This window comes from Drosophila tropicalis, unplaced genomic scaffold, assembly GCF_018151085.1.
Source record: "Drosophila tropicalis isolate 14030-0801.00 unplaced genomic scaffold, ASM1815108v1 contig_845, whole genome shotgun sequence".
NCBI lineage: Eukaryota > Metazoa > Arthropoda > Insecta > Diptera > Drosophilidae > Drosophila > Drosophila tropicalis.
Window position 1 is genome coordinate 5,072,974 of NW_027173338.1, and position 16,575 is coordinate 5,089,548.

Below are 16,575 nucleotides of genomic sequence, written 5' to 3' on the forward strand. Positions count from 1 at the left end.
GATTTCCCCCTGAAACGAGTTCTCGAGGTGCCCCGGGGCGTTGAATTTTTGCACCGATTTCGCGTTGCTTTTGCTTTTTTTTTTTTTTTTTTTGTTGTATGCGTAAATGCGTTTTGGTGGCAGCGCAACAGGCAAAACAATTAATAGCCTCAATTAAGACCTACGGGGCGAGAGACTTCGACTCTGGCTATGACTCTGACTGGGACTCATACTCTCCCTGGTTGTCGCAGTCGGAAGCTATAACCATTTATATGTCTATATTTGTGCGTAAATTTGTTTTAATTCGTCAGAGTATGTGTGCCAAGGCATCGACAGGCAGAAACTGCACCTCAATTCACAGCTCCCTAGAGAGAGAGAGAGAGAGTCCACAGTACGTTTACCCAGATGCGGGTGCGTTGGTTTCCACGGAACACACAAAAATTGAAAGTGCAAATAGTTTTTAGACGTCAGAGAGTTGACAATAAAACAAAGTGGCTTGAGGCATTTTTGGTCTTTTGGTATTCCAATGGATGCTGACTGGGTGTGGGCCTCGTTTCAGATCAAGATACGCCTGATGTATATGCGCGATATACATATTTTCCAACTTCAACAGACATATGAATACATTTATGAGTATATTCACTGTCACTTGGATGGAGGACAATCACTGCTCAACTGTCAGCCTATAAATTGAGTGTTGATTGCTTGATAATTTGATTGGAAAAATTTGAAATATGAAAATAAATGATAATTGCATCTGATGCATTAAATCAATATCTAGTTTAACTCCAATTAATTAAATTAAAGTCATTTTTATAAAGAAAACTCAGTTCAGTTAAGTTAAGAAATTTTGTTCCCTTCTCTCTCTATCGATCTATCTATATAATTATCTATTTATTGGGTTAAAGGCTTAGGTTAAACATTGTGAATGAATAAATTATTAACTATTATTTCGATTGATCCCATTAAATGTTTAACTCACTTTTTGTTTATCTCAATTCATCAGAATCTTTGTTTGTCAAAGACGAGAAATACATAAACATGCCGCAAGACCACGACAATATCCTTACATTATAACAACAAGACAATAGCAGAAACCAAAGGGGACTAAAACGATTTCAGATCTTTGACTCGTCAAACAGCTAGTTAAGAATAAGTTCACTCAAGTTCAAACTATATATATAACTATAAAGTAGTTAATAATCAATTAAGACTGCAAATTAAACAAAACAAAAAGATCAAATCTTTGAAATAAAATGCTAAAGCACCTTTAGGAAATCTACGAAAGGGATTTAAACTGTAATCAAAGGACCTTACATTTGTATTTTAGGATATTTTTGCTTTTCTAATTCAAATTTTTGACCCTCCTTACACTGTCAAGTGCGTCAAATGAACTTATCATACATTTTACGTAATCATTAACACTGTTTATAGTTGTATTATTTGACAAATTTCGTTAAAAAAGTGTTTCAGTGTTGATTCATGGCTTAAATAGATGTCTAAAGTGCTTAAATATAGGTAGGCTTGTTGAACACAACACCAAGAACAACATTTTGAAGCATGTATTTGAATACTTTTAGCATTTTGTTTGTGTGTCAGGTAAAAACATAAAATCCCATTGCTATGTATAAAAAATGATTTATTCGTTTCGAAATTGTTTTTTTGTCTTAGGAAAAGAAAAGTTATGGCCCCCTAAACATTTTTCATTAATCTTTAATACGTTTACAATAATATAAATCATTTTGGGCTAAATTTAGAGCTATCATTAGCTGAGAAGCGAAAAAAACAAGGTATACAACATTTTGTTTGTTTACTAATCACCAGCATCAGGCTAGGTAAACTCCTTCTTAGTAGAGGGATAGTAGGAGACTAAAATACACTGTTAACCCACAGTAAACACTTTGAATTGACAAAATATTGGGTAAAGTCAGAGTCCACTGACTTTATGAATGATTTAATGAATCGTTTACATTTTTCTATAGGGTCACATCATAAGGTAAGGAAGTTTTCTTTTATAAAATATATTCTATTATAGATATGAAAACCTCTTTAAAGGTCTGTACTAAGTAAGAGCTATTAGGTTTTAGTCTTTGTTATTAACCTCGTATTGTGAAACTTACTGGTAACTTTGTTAAAAATCGTAAGTTTTTAGCAATGAAATGGATGTATGAATCAACTTTTATTTACAATTTCATTGCCTGTTTGAATTCAATTAGTTTGAATTCTTATCTATATGTCTAAGGTCTGTCAACGCCTCCAACAACTAGGAAATTTATATCTAAATCTATTGCAAACTGGTTTTTCTTTTCTTTTATCGCTTTTTTGTTATCGATTAAGTGCATAAGTTTATTTATTTGCATTAGTCAATGCGGTCTTTTTTTTTTTATTTGGCACATTTTATAGCAAGTACCTACTACTCCTGCATACGACCCCCTGTGCATATGGCAATTTCGCACAATTTCTGTGGGGCATTATTTATTAGATGGCCACGTTGAAAGCTCTACACCAAAAGCAGGCTTCACTTTGTGGAGTGGTGGAATAGTGCGACAGTTGGCCACATAAGACATGGACAACTTCGTAGTCAACTCCCAAGTCCAGTATGTGGAACACATACATACGTAGAGGTGGAAGGCCTACGGCGCTTTTGATTTATGCCATGCAAGTGTCAAAAAATGTCCTGTTGCACACACGCAGTGCCCCAAGCTGCTTTAGATTTGCCATAGAGATACAAGTAGAGTCCAAGCGATCCCATTAAAAAGTCTAAATTGTTGCCTGGCGTACCCACTATATTATATTATTTTTGCATATATTTTTTAGTTGCAGTTTAATTGAGAATCGTTTTCTGATCTCCTCCTCTCCACGTGTCGCTAATTTTTTTTTTACTGTTTTGCCGGGGAGGAAACCATGGCAAAATAAATATTTGTATTTTTATGTTTCCCTTGCCAATCTGTTGGGGCCAACTTCCAGTAAGTGTGAAAAGTGTAAAGTCGACAGATTGTTCGGCACCCACGCATTTTCACAGAACGAAATTTCTCGTATATCTCTTTTCTTCTTTTTGTGGTTTTTTGTGTGTTATAAAAAATTATTATTATTTTTTTTTTTTTTAAATATATCTACATATACGAAATGACGCAATGAAGCGTGCTGGTTGCCCCAGTGGGTGCCAGTTGGCATCGTTTTCATGGGATGACACGGATCAAGGCCATTCGCTGATTCAACGGGCAAACTGTCAACGGGCATTTTAATAAACGCATTTCGGGGACAGGCGACAAAATGTCATAGACAGAGACCAGAATGATAAAGAGAGAGAGAGAGAGAGGGCATTGCTTTCTATATTGATTATAGATTGCTCTGCCCTGACGCTAATGCTAATGATAATCGGCAGACCACTATATAAAAAAATATATATATATGTATTGTATAGGTAAGTCTGTATAGACATATATTTTTATACGATTCAAAATAGCAGAAGGCGAGCAGTAGCGAATGAGAAATTTAGTTTAGTATAATCCAATTTGTGTTCTCATTTCCAATATCTCATCTAAAACAACGGAAACGGACTAAATAATTTCATATTTACGATGGAATAGAAATTCTCTGGTAGAAGAAATTGATCAAAATGGAACTTAAAGGCAGTAATCGAATCGGTTAAAGTTAGTTCGCTTTCCAAATATGCTTTGTTTTGCGTTTTTTTAGGGGGGTTCGATTTCATTTCGTTTCGTTTTAGAAAATTTTCAACGTTGACTATGGTAACAGTTGTGATTTAGTCATTTCGTCAATTAGACTAATTGAAATTGAGGCTAAATTGTAAGCGAAACCATCATTCGACCCATAATCATTGGCATTTGCATGCTTATCGTTAATAACAATCTCAATCACATCAAATCAACAACAAAATTGTAGCACACTCACCGCTCATCCTTATCGTATTTGGGAAAACTGACATGCTCCAATAGCACCGATGATTCGCTTTGCGGTTCCGCTGATATACCCTGAGCGCGCTGTCGTTGAAACGTTTGACCCGATTTCCGTGTCGCTCCTGTGCCTGTACTTGGTCCCGGACTAGATCCACCTGCGCCTGAAGAGCCACTCCCTGCTCCACTGCCAGCACACCCCGCCGCACTGCTTCGACTGAAGGGGAAGACACTTTGAAATTTATCCAAATGCGATTTAAGTTCTGCGATTTCATTGTCTTTGAACTGAAGGGCTCGTTGCATTTCCTGAATCTTCAAATCCTTGGCCTGTATTATTTGAATGAAGCGCTCCTCTTGCGGTGTGGCGGCTATGTAGGTGAGGGATGCAGATGGATCGGCCATGCCCACCGGAGAGGGGGTGTCCGGCGTACAGCCCGACGATATACGCAGTCCCTGCATTTGTTGGGCCAGGCCTAATGTATTTGGTGGTACTGTGGGTGAATGACACGCTGCCGGTGATCCGGGTATGGGCAGAGGTTGAGTTTGTGCTATCGTTGGTTGCTGTTGTTGATGCTGCTGCTGCTGTTGCTGCTGATGATGATGCTGGTATAGAACCGGACTCCCTGTGGCCGTATAGAAACCTTGTGTCTGCGCCTGCAATTGCTGCAGTTGTTGATAGCGTTGCTGCAACTGCAATTCCTGTTGATGCAGCAGACTCCTGGGATCTGTGTGTAACTGTTGCAGCGTACCACTCGGTGGTGTACCATAGATTAGTGTGTGGGTTAGAACATCAGAGTGGGGCGGTGGTGCCGGCACTAGACGTAGACCCGCTGAGGTATGCTCCAGGCCCAACAGACCCAAATTGGCAGCGGGCAATGTGACAATTCCCGTGCCCAAAAGCTGATTCGGATTATTGTTGTTGGGGTTGGAGGTGTTGATAACGATGGGTCCAGCACCAGCGTTGTTGTTGATCAGCCCCAAGTCGCTGGGAAACTGATGATAGTTGGCATTCGGCTCCTGTTGCTGCATACTGATGGCTCTTCGCAACGTCGGTGTTTCGCTCGGAGATTTTCTCGTCGCAGTCGTTAACGTTCGTTGATCTTCGGCGCTGCTATGACGGCGATAGAGACGCAATGGCAATTGAAACGGCGCTTGTCCGGGTGGCGGTGCTGTCTGGGTGGGTTGTATGGGTGGAGGTGTAGCAGACAATTGTGATTGTGTTTGTAGTGCTATGTCCGGTGGCTTGGCCTCGCTGCTGCTGTTATTGATTATCGCCGGTTGCAGTTTCTGATAGTCCGCATAGAAATGATTACTAACTGACGATTCTGTTGTTGATGCAGGTGGTAATTGTGCTGTGGGTGGTGCTGATCTCTGTGATGGTAGCGGTGGTGGTGGCGGTGGTGCATCTACTTCTGATATGAAACTAGTGCACTGTGGTTCCTCATTAGTTGGATTTTGGCGATTTGTGGCTGGCCGCTTTGTGGCAAAGCACAGCCGATCAAAGCAAAAACGCATCCAGGCGGCCTTCGATATGAACCGCCGCCAGAAGGAATTTGTTCAGAAGATCGAACGACGCCCTAAAACGACAAACCAAGAAAGAAAGCAGGTTAAATAAATTATTAATATCATGGGAAATAACATAAATTTATTAAGTATCATATAATATGAATATATATTGAATCTAATCGCTGGCTAATCTTTGCTGTCTCAACTGATTTACAATTGTTGGAGGAGAATACAGAGCAACAGCTGACTAACTGAATGACTGCACTCTTTAGGTAAATAATGAGAGAAGGAAACAGAGAGAGAGAGAGTGGGAGAAAATTTGGACTTTGATAGGCTCCGCTAAAATGTTCGCTTTTCCTCGAAGAATACAACAAAATATAAACTAATGCAAATGGGAGAATAATTTGCAACTTACTTAAAATAATTTATAATTAATATTATAAAATTATCAGATTTATTCAGTTCAAGGTCGATGACCTAGCACAAGAATCATTAGGAGACTCAATATAACAATTTGATTAGGAATTTTTCCACAATTGAAACTAAATTTTAAAATAAGAAAACTGAAAAACAAATTTTAAAAGTCTGTAAAAAATTGGTTGTTAATAAATTTTTAATAATATATGTATATAAAATATTCCTTAGACTTTATTTTAGACATTTTTTAGCTGATTTCGAAATGTTATATTTCAATTAAGCACGGCATCGGAAACTTAAAATTTTGATAATAGGTCAAATATTTATAGAAATACAGACTCAAAAACTTAAAAGTTTGCCGATTTCTATTCAATTTCTTTATAAATCAATTAAATTATTTAACTTTAGTTTTTAACGTTATCAAACTTTTGGTAAATTAAAAGAAAAACATGTTTTTTGCTATATTTTTTAAAAATATTTATAAATTTTATGAAAAATAAATGCAAAAATTGGCAAAAATTTTAGTTTTTAACATAAATTTATCATTAGTTTAAGGTTTGTATTACGCATTTATTTATTTATGAAGTTAAAATTTTTCTCAAAGTTTCTAAAATAGTTCCTAGAGCTTTATTTTAGCTCTTTTGTTTTTGCATTTCTATATTTCAGTTTTTTTAATTCATTTAATAGCATTTTATGTTTGGGATTTGCTTATCTAAAAATATTTAAAGCCAAGATCCAATGCAAGTTCTTAACAATTATTAATTTTAAGCAAATTTCCGGCTTCACACCACAAAGATAATGCCACATAATTTGCCGTTTTTGGCTTCTTGGCAAGACAATAATGTGAAACCAATTTGTGTTTCTTTGCTGCTTATCATTGGTTTCTTTTTTGTTTGTGTTTTTGTTTTTAGCTTTTCGGATATATGTACATACATACATACAATTTGGAATGGCACATTACATGACTTGAATGTCTCCATACGGCGGACTATCTGAGTTAACATGACAGCCGCGCCTAGCAACCCCTTGTGCCCTGATAACGCCTCTATTAGAACTTTATATGCCAAAAATGAAAAGAAATAGTACGAAAAAAAAAGACAACATGGTAAATAAAACTGGCACAGACAACTTCTTGACATATTTTGTGTGTGTGTGTTGTTACTGTTGCTGCTCTTGGCCACGTTTAGACAATAATTCAAATAGAATGAGAGAAGCTAAAAAATAAAACAAGTTGAAAACCTAAACATGGCCTGGGTAAGTTATAAACAAATATGATTAAAAAGAAGAAGAGTGCAAAAACAAAAAACTATAAACGAGTGTGTCAGGTTTTTTTTTTCTTTTTGTGGGTTCTCCAAGATGAAGAAGAACCTGAATGAGTGGGCATTTTTTTTTTAATTTTATTGAAAACTGAGTAAATGAGTAAAATAAAGATAGAACTAGTCATAGAACATAAAGTCAAAACAAACGACAAAAAAAATGTTCTGCTTGTCATAATAAACTTATAAAAAAAAAAGTCATTTACTTTGGAAACTAGAACAAAATCAGCCTTCGAAATGATCTACTTAGGCTGGAGACTAACAGCAAAATGTTCTCAATTCAATTCTTCTAAAAGAAAGTATTTAAAATTAATTAAATTACAAGAAAACTTAAAGAATACATAAACATCAAACGACTATGAGAGTCAAAGAGAGATAAATGAATGATAATCTATTAAAAATCACAAAGAAATACGTTGATTGATATAACAAAGGTTTACAATTTGTTTAAATTAAACAGTGATAATCATTAGGTAAGATATTTCCATTTTAAGGCAAGAAGTAGAAAATATTTCGGAGAACTTCTTTCAAAATCTAAATCGAAGTAGTCTCATGGGCAGGGGGGTCTCAAAATATCGACAACATTTACTTTTCTTAGCCCAGATATATTCCGATAAGTTATCACTTATACTTCCTCTTAAACTGTATAAAATAACAATATATAAAATTGTTAAAATAAGACATTGTCTTTGAAAGCAAATTATTGACCATTGAAGGATAAAAAGATTGTGCCTAAAAGAGGAGATTTTATCAGATCAAAATATAACAGAGTATCACATAAGAAGTTTTTTTTTTATTTAGGTTTTTATTGATATTAATATAATCACATAAAAATATTGATTTTACCAAAGAATAACATTTAAATTCCTGTACTTATTTAATGACTAACAAGATAACTTTGTATAAAAAAGTATTTACAAATAAAGGTGTATGCCCAACGAATGAAGTTACAACAGTGGAAATCGAAATAAAGATCACTTGGATTTATTTTGCAAAATCATCTCCTTGCCATATCTAAATACACGAATAAAGGTTAACGATAAGATATTGAAGAGATCCGTTTATGATGCGATATTGCTCAAGTTGAGTGGATCCCACCTTGATTTTTGGGACAAGTGACACTTGACTTCAAATCAAGAGAGACAAAACCCCCAGACAGTTAATGTAAAAGATCACATTAGATACACATTAGCATATTAACGATCGTAGACAGCTGGCACAGAGTCGGCACGATTAATGGTCGATTTGTATGCCAATGTGTGCCTATTTATAGTACATCACACTCCATAAACAATTCGCAGGGAATTGGCATTGTAAGTGAAGGTATAAACAGAGTGGGGGATGAAGGTGGAAGGGAAGGGTATTCCCCCTTCAGCAGCCTCAAACTGTGTTGTCTGTTGTTTGGCCAATTACCGCACTTAATTACCCGCAAATTTGCTAAATGCAATTTCTCGACTGACTTTGAATTTTTTTGAGTGACGGAAAAATGGAATGGCATGGAACTAGTGTGAGTAAGGCACTGAAAAAAAAATTGAAACAATAGCACAAAATATTCAAACAAATTGACACAAGAGAGCGTTGGAAATGTTATTTATAGAACAATTGACAGGCCACTCAAAATAAGAGCTCCCCGCGTTCCATCACCGAGCATTATCTATCTCTCTTTCTCTCTCTCTCTCTCTCTCTCTGTCTCTCTTTGGGTCTGCATGGCTTTTCAATAAAAAGACATTCATTGTGATCGGTTGAGTTTGTTTTTTGTTTTTTGGATCCACTTAAACGCAATTTACTTGTGCAATTTGTTTTCATCTCTACGTAATATTTTAAATGATTTTATATTTTTATTGTCATTTAAATGACAAAGCAGAGAGAGAGAGAGAGAGAAGATGCCAGTGATGTGTGTATGTGGTGGCAACTCTGGGCAACATTTTTTTGAAACAGGTTCATAATTTTTTGTTTGTTTTGTGGTTGTTTTGCTTAATTATTTTGCGGTAATTCTTAATGTCAAACACCATGAGCGACGACCAAGTAACTTGGCGAACAAGTTGAGGGTATTAACATCAAATCGATCGTGCGGCTCTCCCGAGTTCATTCATGCCAAAAACTGATAACACGGCAACAGTGTCACGGTGAGAAAGAGATATCAGGTTGGTGGGGGGGTAAGCGAGATGGAGTGTATACTTATATTTGTTTAAAGATTGTTTACACAAATAACTTTAGTATATGTCGTCTGGCCATTTAGGGAGGCGCATGCTAGAAGCATGTCTAACTAAAATTCTAGACAGGCGACAGCTCACGATCCGATCACGATCTCCGATCTCTTTGCCACTGTGTGTGAGTGTGTGTGTGTGTGTGTGTGTGCTGGGATTTCAGTTGATGACTATTAATCGCAATTAGTGTGTCATTATAATGATGATCACGGTAGATAAACAATTTAAATCGAGGCTATTTAAATACAATATCAAAATAAATCAAGTGACCCACATATTAAGCTAACTATTTTTAATTTAACTTTTTGAGGAAAAACCAAAAAAACAATAAAACTATAACAGTTTTCGAAGTGTAACCAAGACAAAATGTTCATTGCAATGTCATGGATAAAATAATGATCTACAAGGTTTTCCTTTTAAGATTGATCTCTCTAGAAAGAATAGGTAAGTTTGGTTCCACTGAGAGGGTATCTATAAGCGAATTGAGAGCGATATATGCAACTCTCATTCATATTATATTACAACAAAGAAGGTCTAAATTAATTTGAAATCAAAAATCACATGTCCTTAAATCAATATTAGGTAAAAATGTGTACCTTGTGATGTGTTTTGTTTGTAGATTTTGTGGTAGGTTATATTGCAAGGATTTGTTGAAGGTTTTTTTTTTATTTATCATCTTCTAGTGTAATTATACATAAAATTATACTTTTTATAGGAGAGAATATCCTTATAGCATATCGAAGGGAGAAAATCAAAGACAATATCGTAGAAAATATTTGGAAACTTTCTGAAAAAGTGATCTCAATTGGAGTTTCTGCTATTCTATTCTTAATCCATTCCGTTTCTAATCTATCCTATCATTTATACCAATGTAAGCAATACAATAATTCCGAAAATCGATTCGAAACGATATTTAAAACATTTAATTCACTAATGAATCGAGTTAATTTGGCTTAAAAGTGAGATGGCTGAAATAAAAGGAAAAAAAGTTGGACTAATCCTAAGAAGGAACTTTTTTTTATTTTTGGTATTGAAATAAATCCTTCTTTGTATTTAAATTTCAGTACTCATTGAAAAGAACTTATCAAATCCGAAATTTGTTGTTGTTATTGTTCTTGAAGAAAAGATTTAATAAAATATTCTAGTATTGAGAATAAAAACTACATGCTTGGCTTATAATTTCTTGGTTTGTCTAATTGACTCTCTCTCTATCTCTCTCTCTCTCTCTCTCTCTCTCTCTCTCTCTCTCTCTCTCTCTCTCTTTAGACAATAATATTCTGTTTTAATAGTTTAACAAACATAATTGTTATTTTAATTGTTTTCGGCCTTGCACCTTGTTAGAATTTTCACCTTTCCATAGCCGTTGCACTGTGCAAAATATTTGATTTGATTTGATTCCATTCATTTCATTTTATTTAAGCGACGTTCCGCCTGCTAAATGAAGGTTTTTTTAATTGATCGAACGTGCAGTTAATGCCAATTGGCTGTGCCTTCAATTTTTTCCTCTTTTTTTGCCAATTTGTGGACTGGTGTCTCCATGGGTAGCCATAGATAGAGCTTCAAAATGAGCACATTTAATTCCAGATATCAAACGCAACCGAAGCAAACTACTAACTTAAAACTGAAATTCAACTTTTCTTATCAGACACGATCAATTGCCTTCGACTAGACCATTCTGGCCATCGATCAAATCGTGTCGGCCGCTACTAATGAGAGTATTTTGTAAAACGCACACGATAAAACCAAATAAAAAAAAAAAAAATGTATATATTTTTGAAATGTTTCTCAATTTTATTAATATTGATTGAGGCTGAGGAGAGAGAGAGAGCCTGTCGAAAAAATTTGAAAAGTTAACTTAAATAATTGCACATCTCTTTCAATCAATTGTAGCTGCTGAAATCCGGCTGATTCTTGTTTGTGTTTTGTTTCATTTATTTTCTGAATTGGCTTGAGGAAGCAGCAGCGACAGCTCAACTGATTGGCGCGAACCTATAATTATAACATTCTATATATACATAACAGACATTTCCTATACATAACCAAATATGGTTGCCACATAACTTTCAATTGATGTCTCAATTCGAGAGGGAGCAAGACACAGAGAGAGAGAGAGAGGGAGAGAGGCTAACGAAAGGCTGACTAACTGCTTAATTATGTTTAAATGATTCGAATGATCCGCATTTTTCAAATGTTTTATCTCTCTTTCTTGCTCTGTCTCTCTGTCATTTGATCTGTCGTCTGTCATGTCATGTCTTAACTGACAGTTGGCTATGCATTTAGATCTGTTCTTGCTTTTGGTTTGTTGTGTGTGGTCAACTCAAAGTGCCTGTCAGTATTTTTGATTAGCCAATTTGCAAATCCGGAAGATGTCATGAATTGAAAGCATTTATCTGAAAAATTATTAATCGAAAATAGATGCCGTTCAAATCAGACCCAAAAAGGAGATCGATTAATGGAACTTTTCTAAAGGCTATTTAAAATGTATCTTATTTCCCCCCTTTAAGAACTGCTCGAAAAAATACATGTACAGATATTTTTCTTAGGTCTAATCTTTATCTTTTCAAAGAATAAGTTTGTAAAAGATTTGTGTCTTTGATAATTATATTTTTTTTTTTTGAATGTTTTTCTCCTTTTTTTCAGGAGTAAGGCGAAAGTTTTTGAATAAGGGCAAATTGTAGAATTATGCGCATTGTTATAAAGAAGTAAAGATGTTATCTTCTGTTTGTAGGGAGCAGAAAAGGTTAACATACATATGTGAGTTTCAGTGTTAGGTGACGCTCAAAACAACTAAAATATCTATAATCAAGTAAAAATAGGCTTATGACTTGGAGGTAAGCCGAGTTTTGTAATTATAAGCAAAATTGCATTGTTTTTTTGGTATAAAAAAGGAGAACAATTTTAGACTGATCCGCACCCTTGGCATACATCAAAAATTCAGATCCAGGAGGATTTAAAATTGACTAAATGTCAATATTTCCAAAAAAATGTTACTATTTTCATATTCTTTTTGATCCTCTCCGAAAATATTTGCTAGATCTCAAACCCTAAAAACAATCACTAAAAGGGACGCACACTTGTTTATTTTTTTTATCAATCTAAATCCTATTAAAGGATTCTTTTCAAAAGGATGAAAAAACAAACAAGAAAACTTTTGAAGAGTATTTCAAAACTAAAATAAATAACTTTATACATCTAAATCATGACTAAAAAGTACTTTATATTATGTTGATGCGGTTATGTTCCGCACTCAACGATATTCAAATGATGAGTCACCAAAAGATTATAGAAACTATAACACAACCAAAAGAATGTTTATTTTTATTTTTGATTCTTTTTTAAAAATGTCTAAACATTTAGTTAACAGTGATTTGTGACGTTCATTCATCAAAAGATATATTTTTATCTTTGATAAATCAATTGAATATGTCATGTCAGCACCTTAAAAAGACATTTGAACAGATAAGAATTAGCCAGAACATGATAAACGTGTGAGACTTGAAATAGAGTTGTTAAGAGATCCATTCGGCATTATGAATGGAGCGAAAAGCATATTATCTTTTGCCTTAATAAATGCCAAAGCGAACCAAAAACAGAATTCATTGCGATAAATTACTATAAATGAAGAAATGTTGTGATTATGTTAGAACCAGTTGTCAAGTTGTCCACAGGTTGTTCTATCTTCTGTTCTATGGGGACCACCCCACACGTCTTTAACGACTTCCTCACACATTCCCATTGCACTCTCCTTTCGTTGCCCCCCTTTAATCATCGGACTCTTATGATTTGCTGTCACATGACTGCTGCAAGGAACTCTTCAACATTAATTAAAGCGTTTTTTTTTTTTCTTTTCGTTTCTTTTGGTTTGACGATCTTGCCTGAGCAGGAAAATTGCCCACTTGGGAGAGATTGCACGACATAAAAGGAAAAAGGAATTGGTATTCGCCTGCTTTAGTTGAGGAGGTTTTTGGGTTACCTTTGTGAGGCAGACAACAATTTGCACTTTTAATTAACAACCACTTTGGGGTACGTCGCGAGTGTTTTTTTTTTCTTCGCTTTTTTAATTAGTTTTATGCGTGAAATCGTTTAAGAGAATTCCGTTACGATCCACACGAACCGATTCACAATTCTGTTTTGGGCTTGTTGACCGTTCGAGCGACAATTGAGAACTAAAACTTAACTCAGAGTAAAGGAGAAGGAGAAGCAACGACCGTAACAACAAATAATACACACACGCACACACACTCACACATACACATAAGCCTATCGATAATAGTTTCGCTGCGACAGAGAGACATTTGTTATCGAAGCAGCAAATGGAGGCAGAGAGCTACAACGACAACGACAACAGGGAAACCCAGAAGCGACAGTCGAGTCGATATTGTCGTTCGTTACGGAATTTGGCTGGGAAACCAGTTAAAACACACACACACACATGAACATATATAAGCCCTGCCTCTGCTGTGATTCGTCGCCAAGCGTAAAGCTCACGTTTCTCCTCTCGATCATCTCACAGACACACACACACACACACACAGAAACACACACAGTCAAACATCTGTGATGAAAATTGCATTGATCTAATTGCCTGGTGGCATGCTACCTGTACTGAAAATCTCACGCACTTCCAGCTTCCCTTACTTCTCAATTCTATTTTGCATATTCATGAATTGCTCTTTAATCGTTTCACATGCTAAACTCTTTTTTCTTCTCCTTTTGATCATAATTCAAGAGGATAGTTAACTAAGCCTGTATGCCAGAAGACATCTTAATTGCCTCAACAAGTTAGCATACGCTACTAGTTGGACAAAATATCTACAAAAAAGGCCTATCTTAAGTGGGATAAGAAACAAGTGCTTTAACTGGGCTAATTTATCACTTGGCCATATTTAAATTCTAGAAATGGGCTAAAAAACTAGGTCACACGTGGCGTATACTTGATTTTGAGAGATTAAGTATACGCAGCATTTAAGGTGGGTTGATTAGGTAGAGAAGTTTAGAAACTTATGATTCATTTTTTTTAAATCATTCATCCACAGAGACCAAGACAAAGGTACTGGCCCTCCATCCCCTTGACCAACCACTTAGACTAGAGAAGGACCGGAGATTCGTTCCCAAAGGAACGTGAATGGAATTAAACGAAAACTTCTAGAATTACATAATTTAATCATTTTCTTTGCTAATTTTATTTTGGTAAGTAGTTTTATAAGGTTAAGAACCATTAAACTACTTTATTAATGGGAAAAATAGAAAAAAGTCCTATAAAACATATGTATGGAGAATGGTTGGGCTAAATTCTTTTCAATCTATATACTCTATTATATACACATATATGAATATACACATATAAAGTATACGTCTAGTGGCTGTTAAGTTAAAGTGGAGCATTTCCTGTGATTATTAATAAAACTAAATTTAAGCAATGTTTGAAAAAATATCACGTTTAGGCGTATGGGAATAGGTTAAAATGTGCATTTAGTAGTCGACTAAAGTAATTAATATTGTTTACAATTTGCAATTTACACGATGCACCCATAAAGTAGATGCTACCTTTTAGTGGTTACGTTAAAAAGTAAAAGATTTTACAAATAAACTGCCCCACTTTGTTTATATCCCTAAAAATTGGAATAAATATACCCCATTATTTATTAAGAATTGAGAATAAATAATGAGCTAACTTTAATTACACTACAAATGCTCTAAAAATTAAAACATTAATTGGCTAGGTAAAGCAGTTAACAGTTAGATAATAGTGACAGAAAAGTATTTGCCTTTTGACTAAATATTCTGCAATTGTATCAAAAATCCTTCAAAACTTTGAATTTCTATTAAATATATATTAAAATTTAAATTGTTGGAAACAATTGTAGAATGCATTTGGTGCAATTAATAATTTGCAGTAAGTTTTAGCAGACAATCAAAAAAAAATACTTCAGTTTCAACGATTTACAAGATGAACAAAGTCCAGACAACCCGAAGAATATTAAAATCTGTCGGTTAAATATAAATCTATAAATCTAAGTTAAAATGTTTGTTATCTATCAAAATAACCGGAAATATCGATGTGATAATAAAATTTTTGTATTTATAAAATCTGATTGTGAGTTTTAAAATTCAAACATTTTTCAAAGTTAAACTTGTTACGTATACGCCATGTTGACAATTTGATATCAGTAAAAGTAAAAATTCAGTTTAAATATATTCCTCATTAATTTTGTTTTAGCATAAGCATTATAGTAAATATAGTATTTATACCAAAATAAATATAAAGTTATAAATATTTGCCTATTATATCATAAATTATTGTATTATCAACCTCGAGTCGGCATAACTATTTGCAAATAAAGAAGGAAAAAATTGCTAAATCCATCAACTAATATCAAAAAAAAATTTGTTTGAATTTTTTGCATGCCTTTGTTTTCATTTTAATCCCAAGAAAAAGTGATTTATTTCATATATGTAAACAATATTAAGCGGCTGCATGTAAACAAAATAAAACCATAGAATGAGTGAGACAGAGAGAGAGAGAGAGGTATATATAGATAGCGGTACGTGATTTTCCATATACATACATAGTCAAATGAAAACATTTGCATTGCATGCAAATTGAAATGCTCGGCTAACTGCTTTGATTGGTTAGATTTGGCATAAAAGTTGACTTTTTGGCTTGCATAGAAGTTGGCGGGATAAAGAGGAGTAAAAGGGGGCTAGAGGAAGATAGGCAAGCATTGCGGGTGATTCAAGTTGTTGTCTGTTTGCATTCAGCGACATTGGAAGGCATTGATAAGCCCCTCCGCTTTGTCGCCGCAATCATTGTCGTGGTTAATAATTATATATATATATATATATATATATATACATATATAAGTATGTATATAAAATCGTTATAAATATATATATCTGTAAGTAATTGACGTAATTGTTTAAGGTTATTTGGGCGGCAACAGGCCAAACGATTGAAATTGAATTTAAAATGCTGTCTACAACAACAATTTATGTTTTTGCTCTTGTATCCAACCTGATTTTGTCTGGAGGTAAAAGTTGCTCAATAATAGGAAATGTTAAATAAAAAATAAAGGTGTAGTACATTTTATTTATATGTTAATTTTCCTTATCGACATTACCACAGACATGGAAACATTTATATTTATATTTATTTATGTATGTATATTATTTTATAAGCAATTAATTGCCTATTTGTCAAGTTGAAGTATGAATCCGATAGTAACATTGTGATAA

The 16,575-nt window shown here is 34.4% G+C and overlaps 1 protein-coding gene across 1 annotated transcript in view; it reads right to left on the reverse strand.

Annotated features, from left to right (window-relative positions):
* The window catches only part of for (cGMP-dependent protein kinase for), a 41,950-nt gene that overhangs the window by 19,574 nt on the left and 5,801 nt on the right, over positions 1–16,575 (reverse strand). Inside the window, exon 3 of the mRNA XM_068295565.1 lies at positions 3,892–5,470. Coding sequence (XP_068151666.1) covers positions 3,892–5,408 — 1,517 coding nt within the window. The 5' untranslated portion in view covers positions 5,409–5,470. The remainder of the gene's footprint in view (positions 1–3,891; positions 5,471–16,575) is intronic.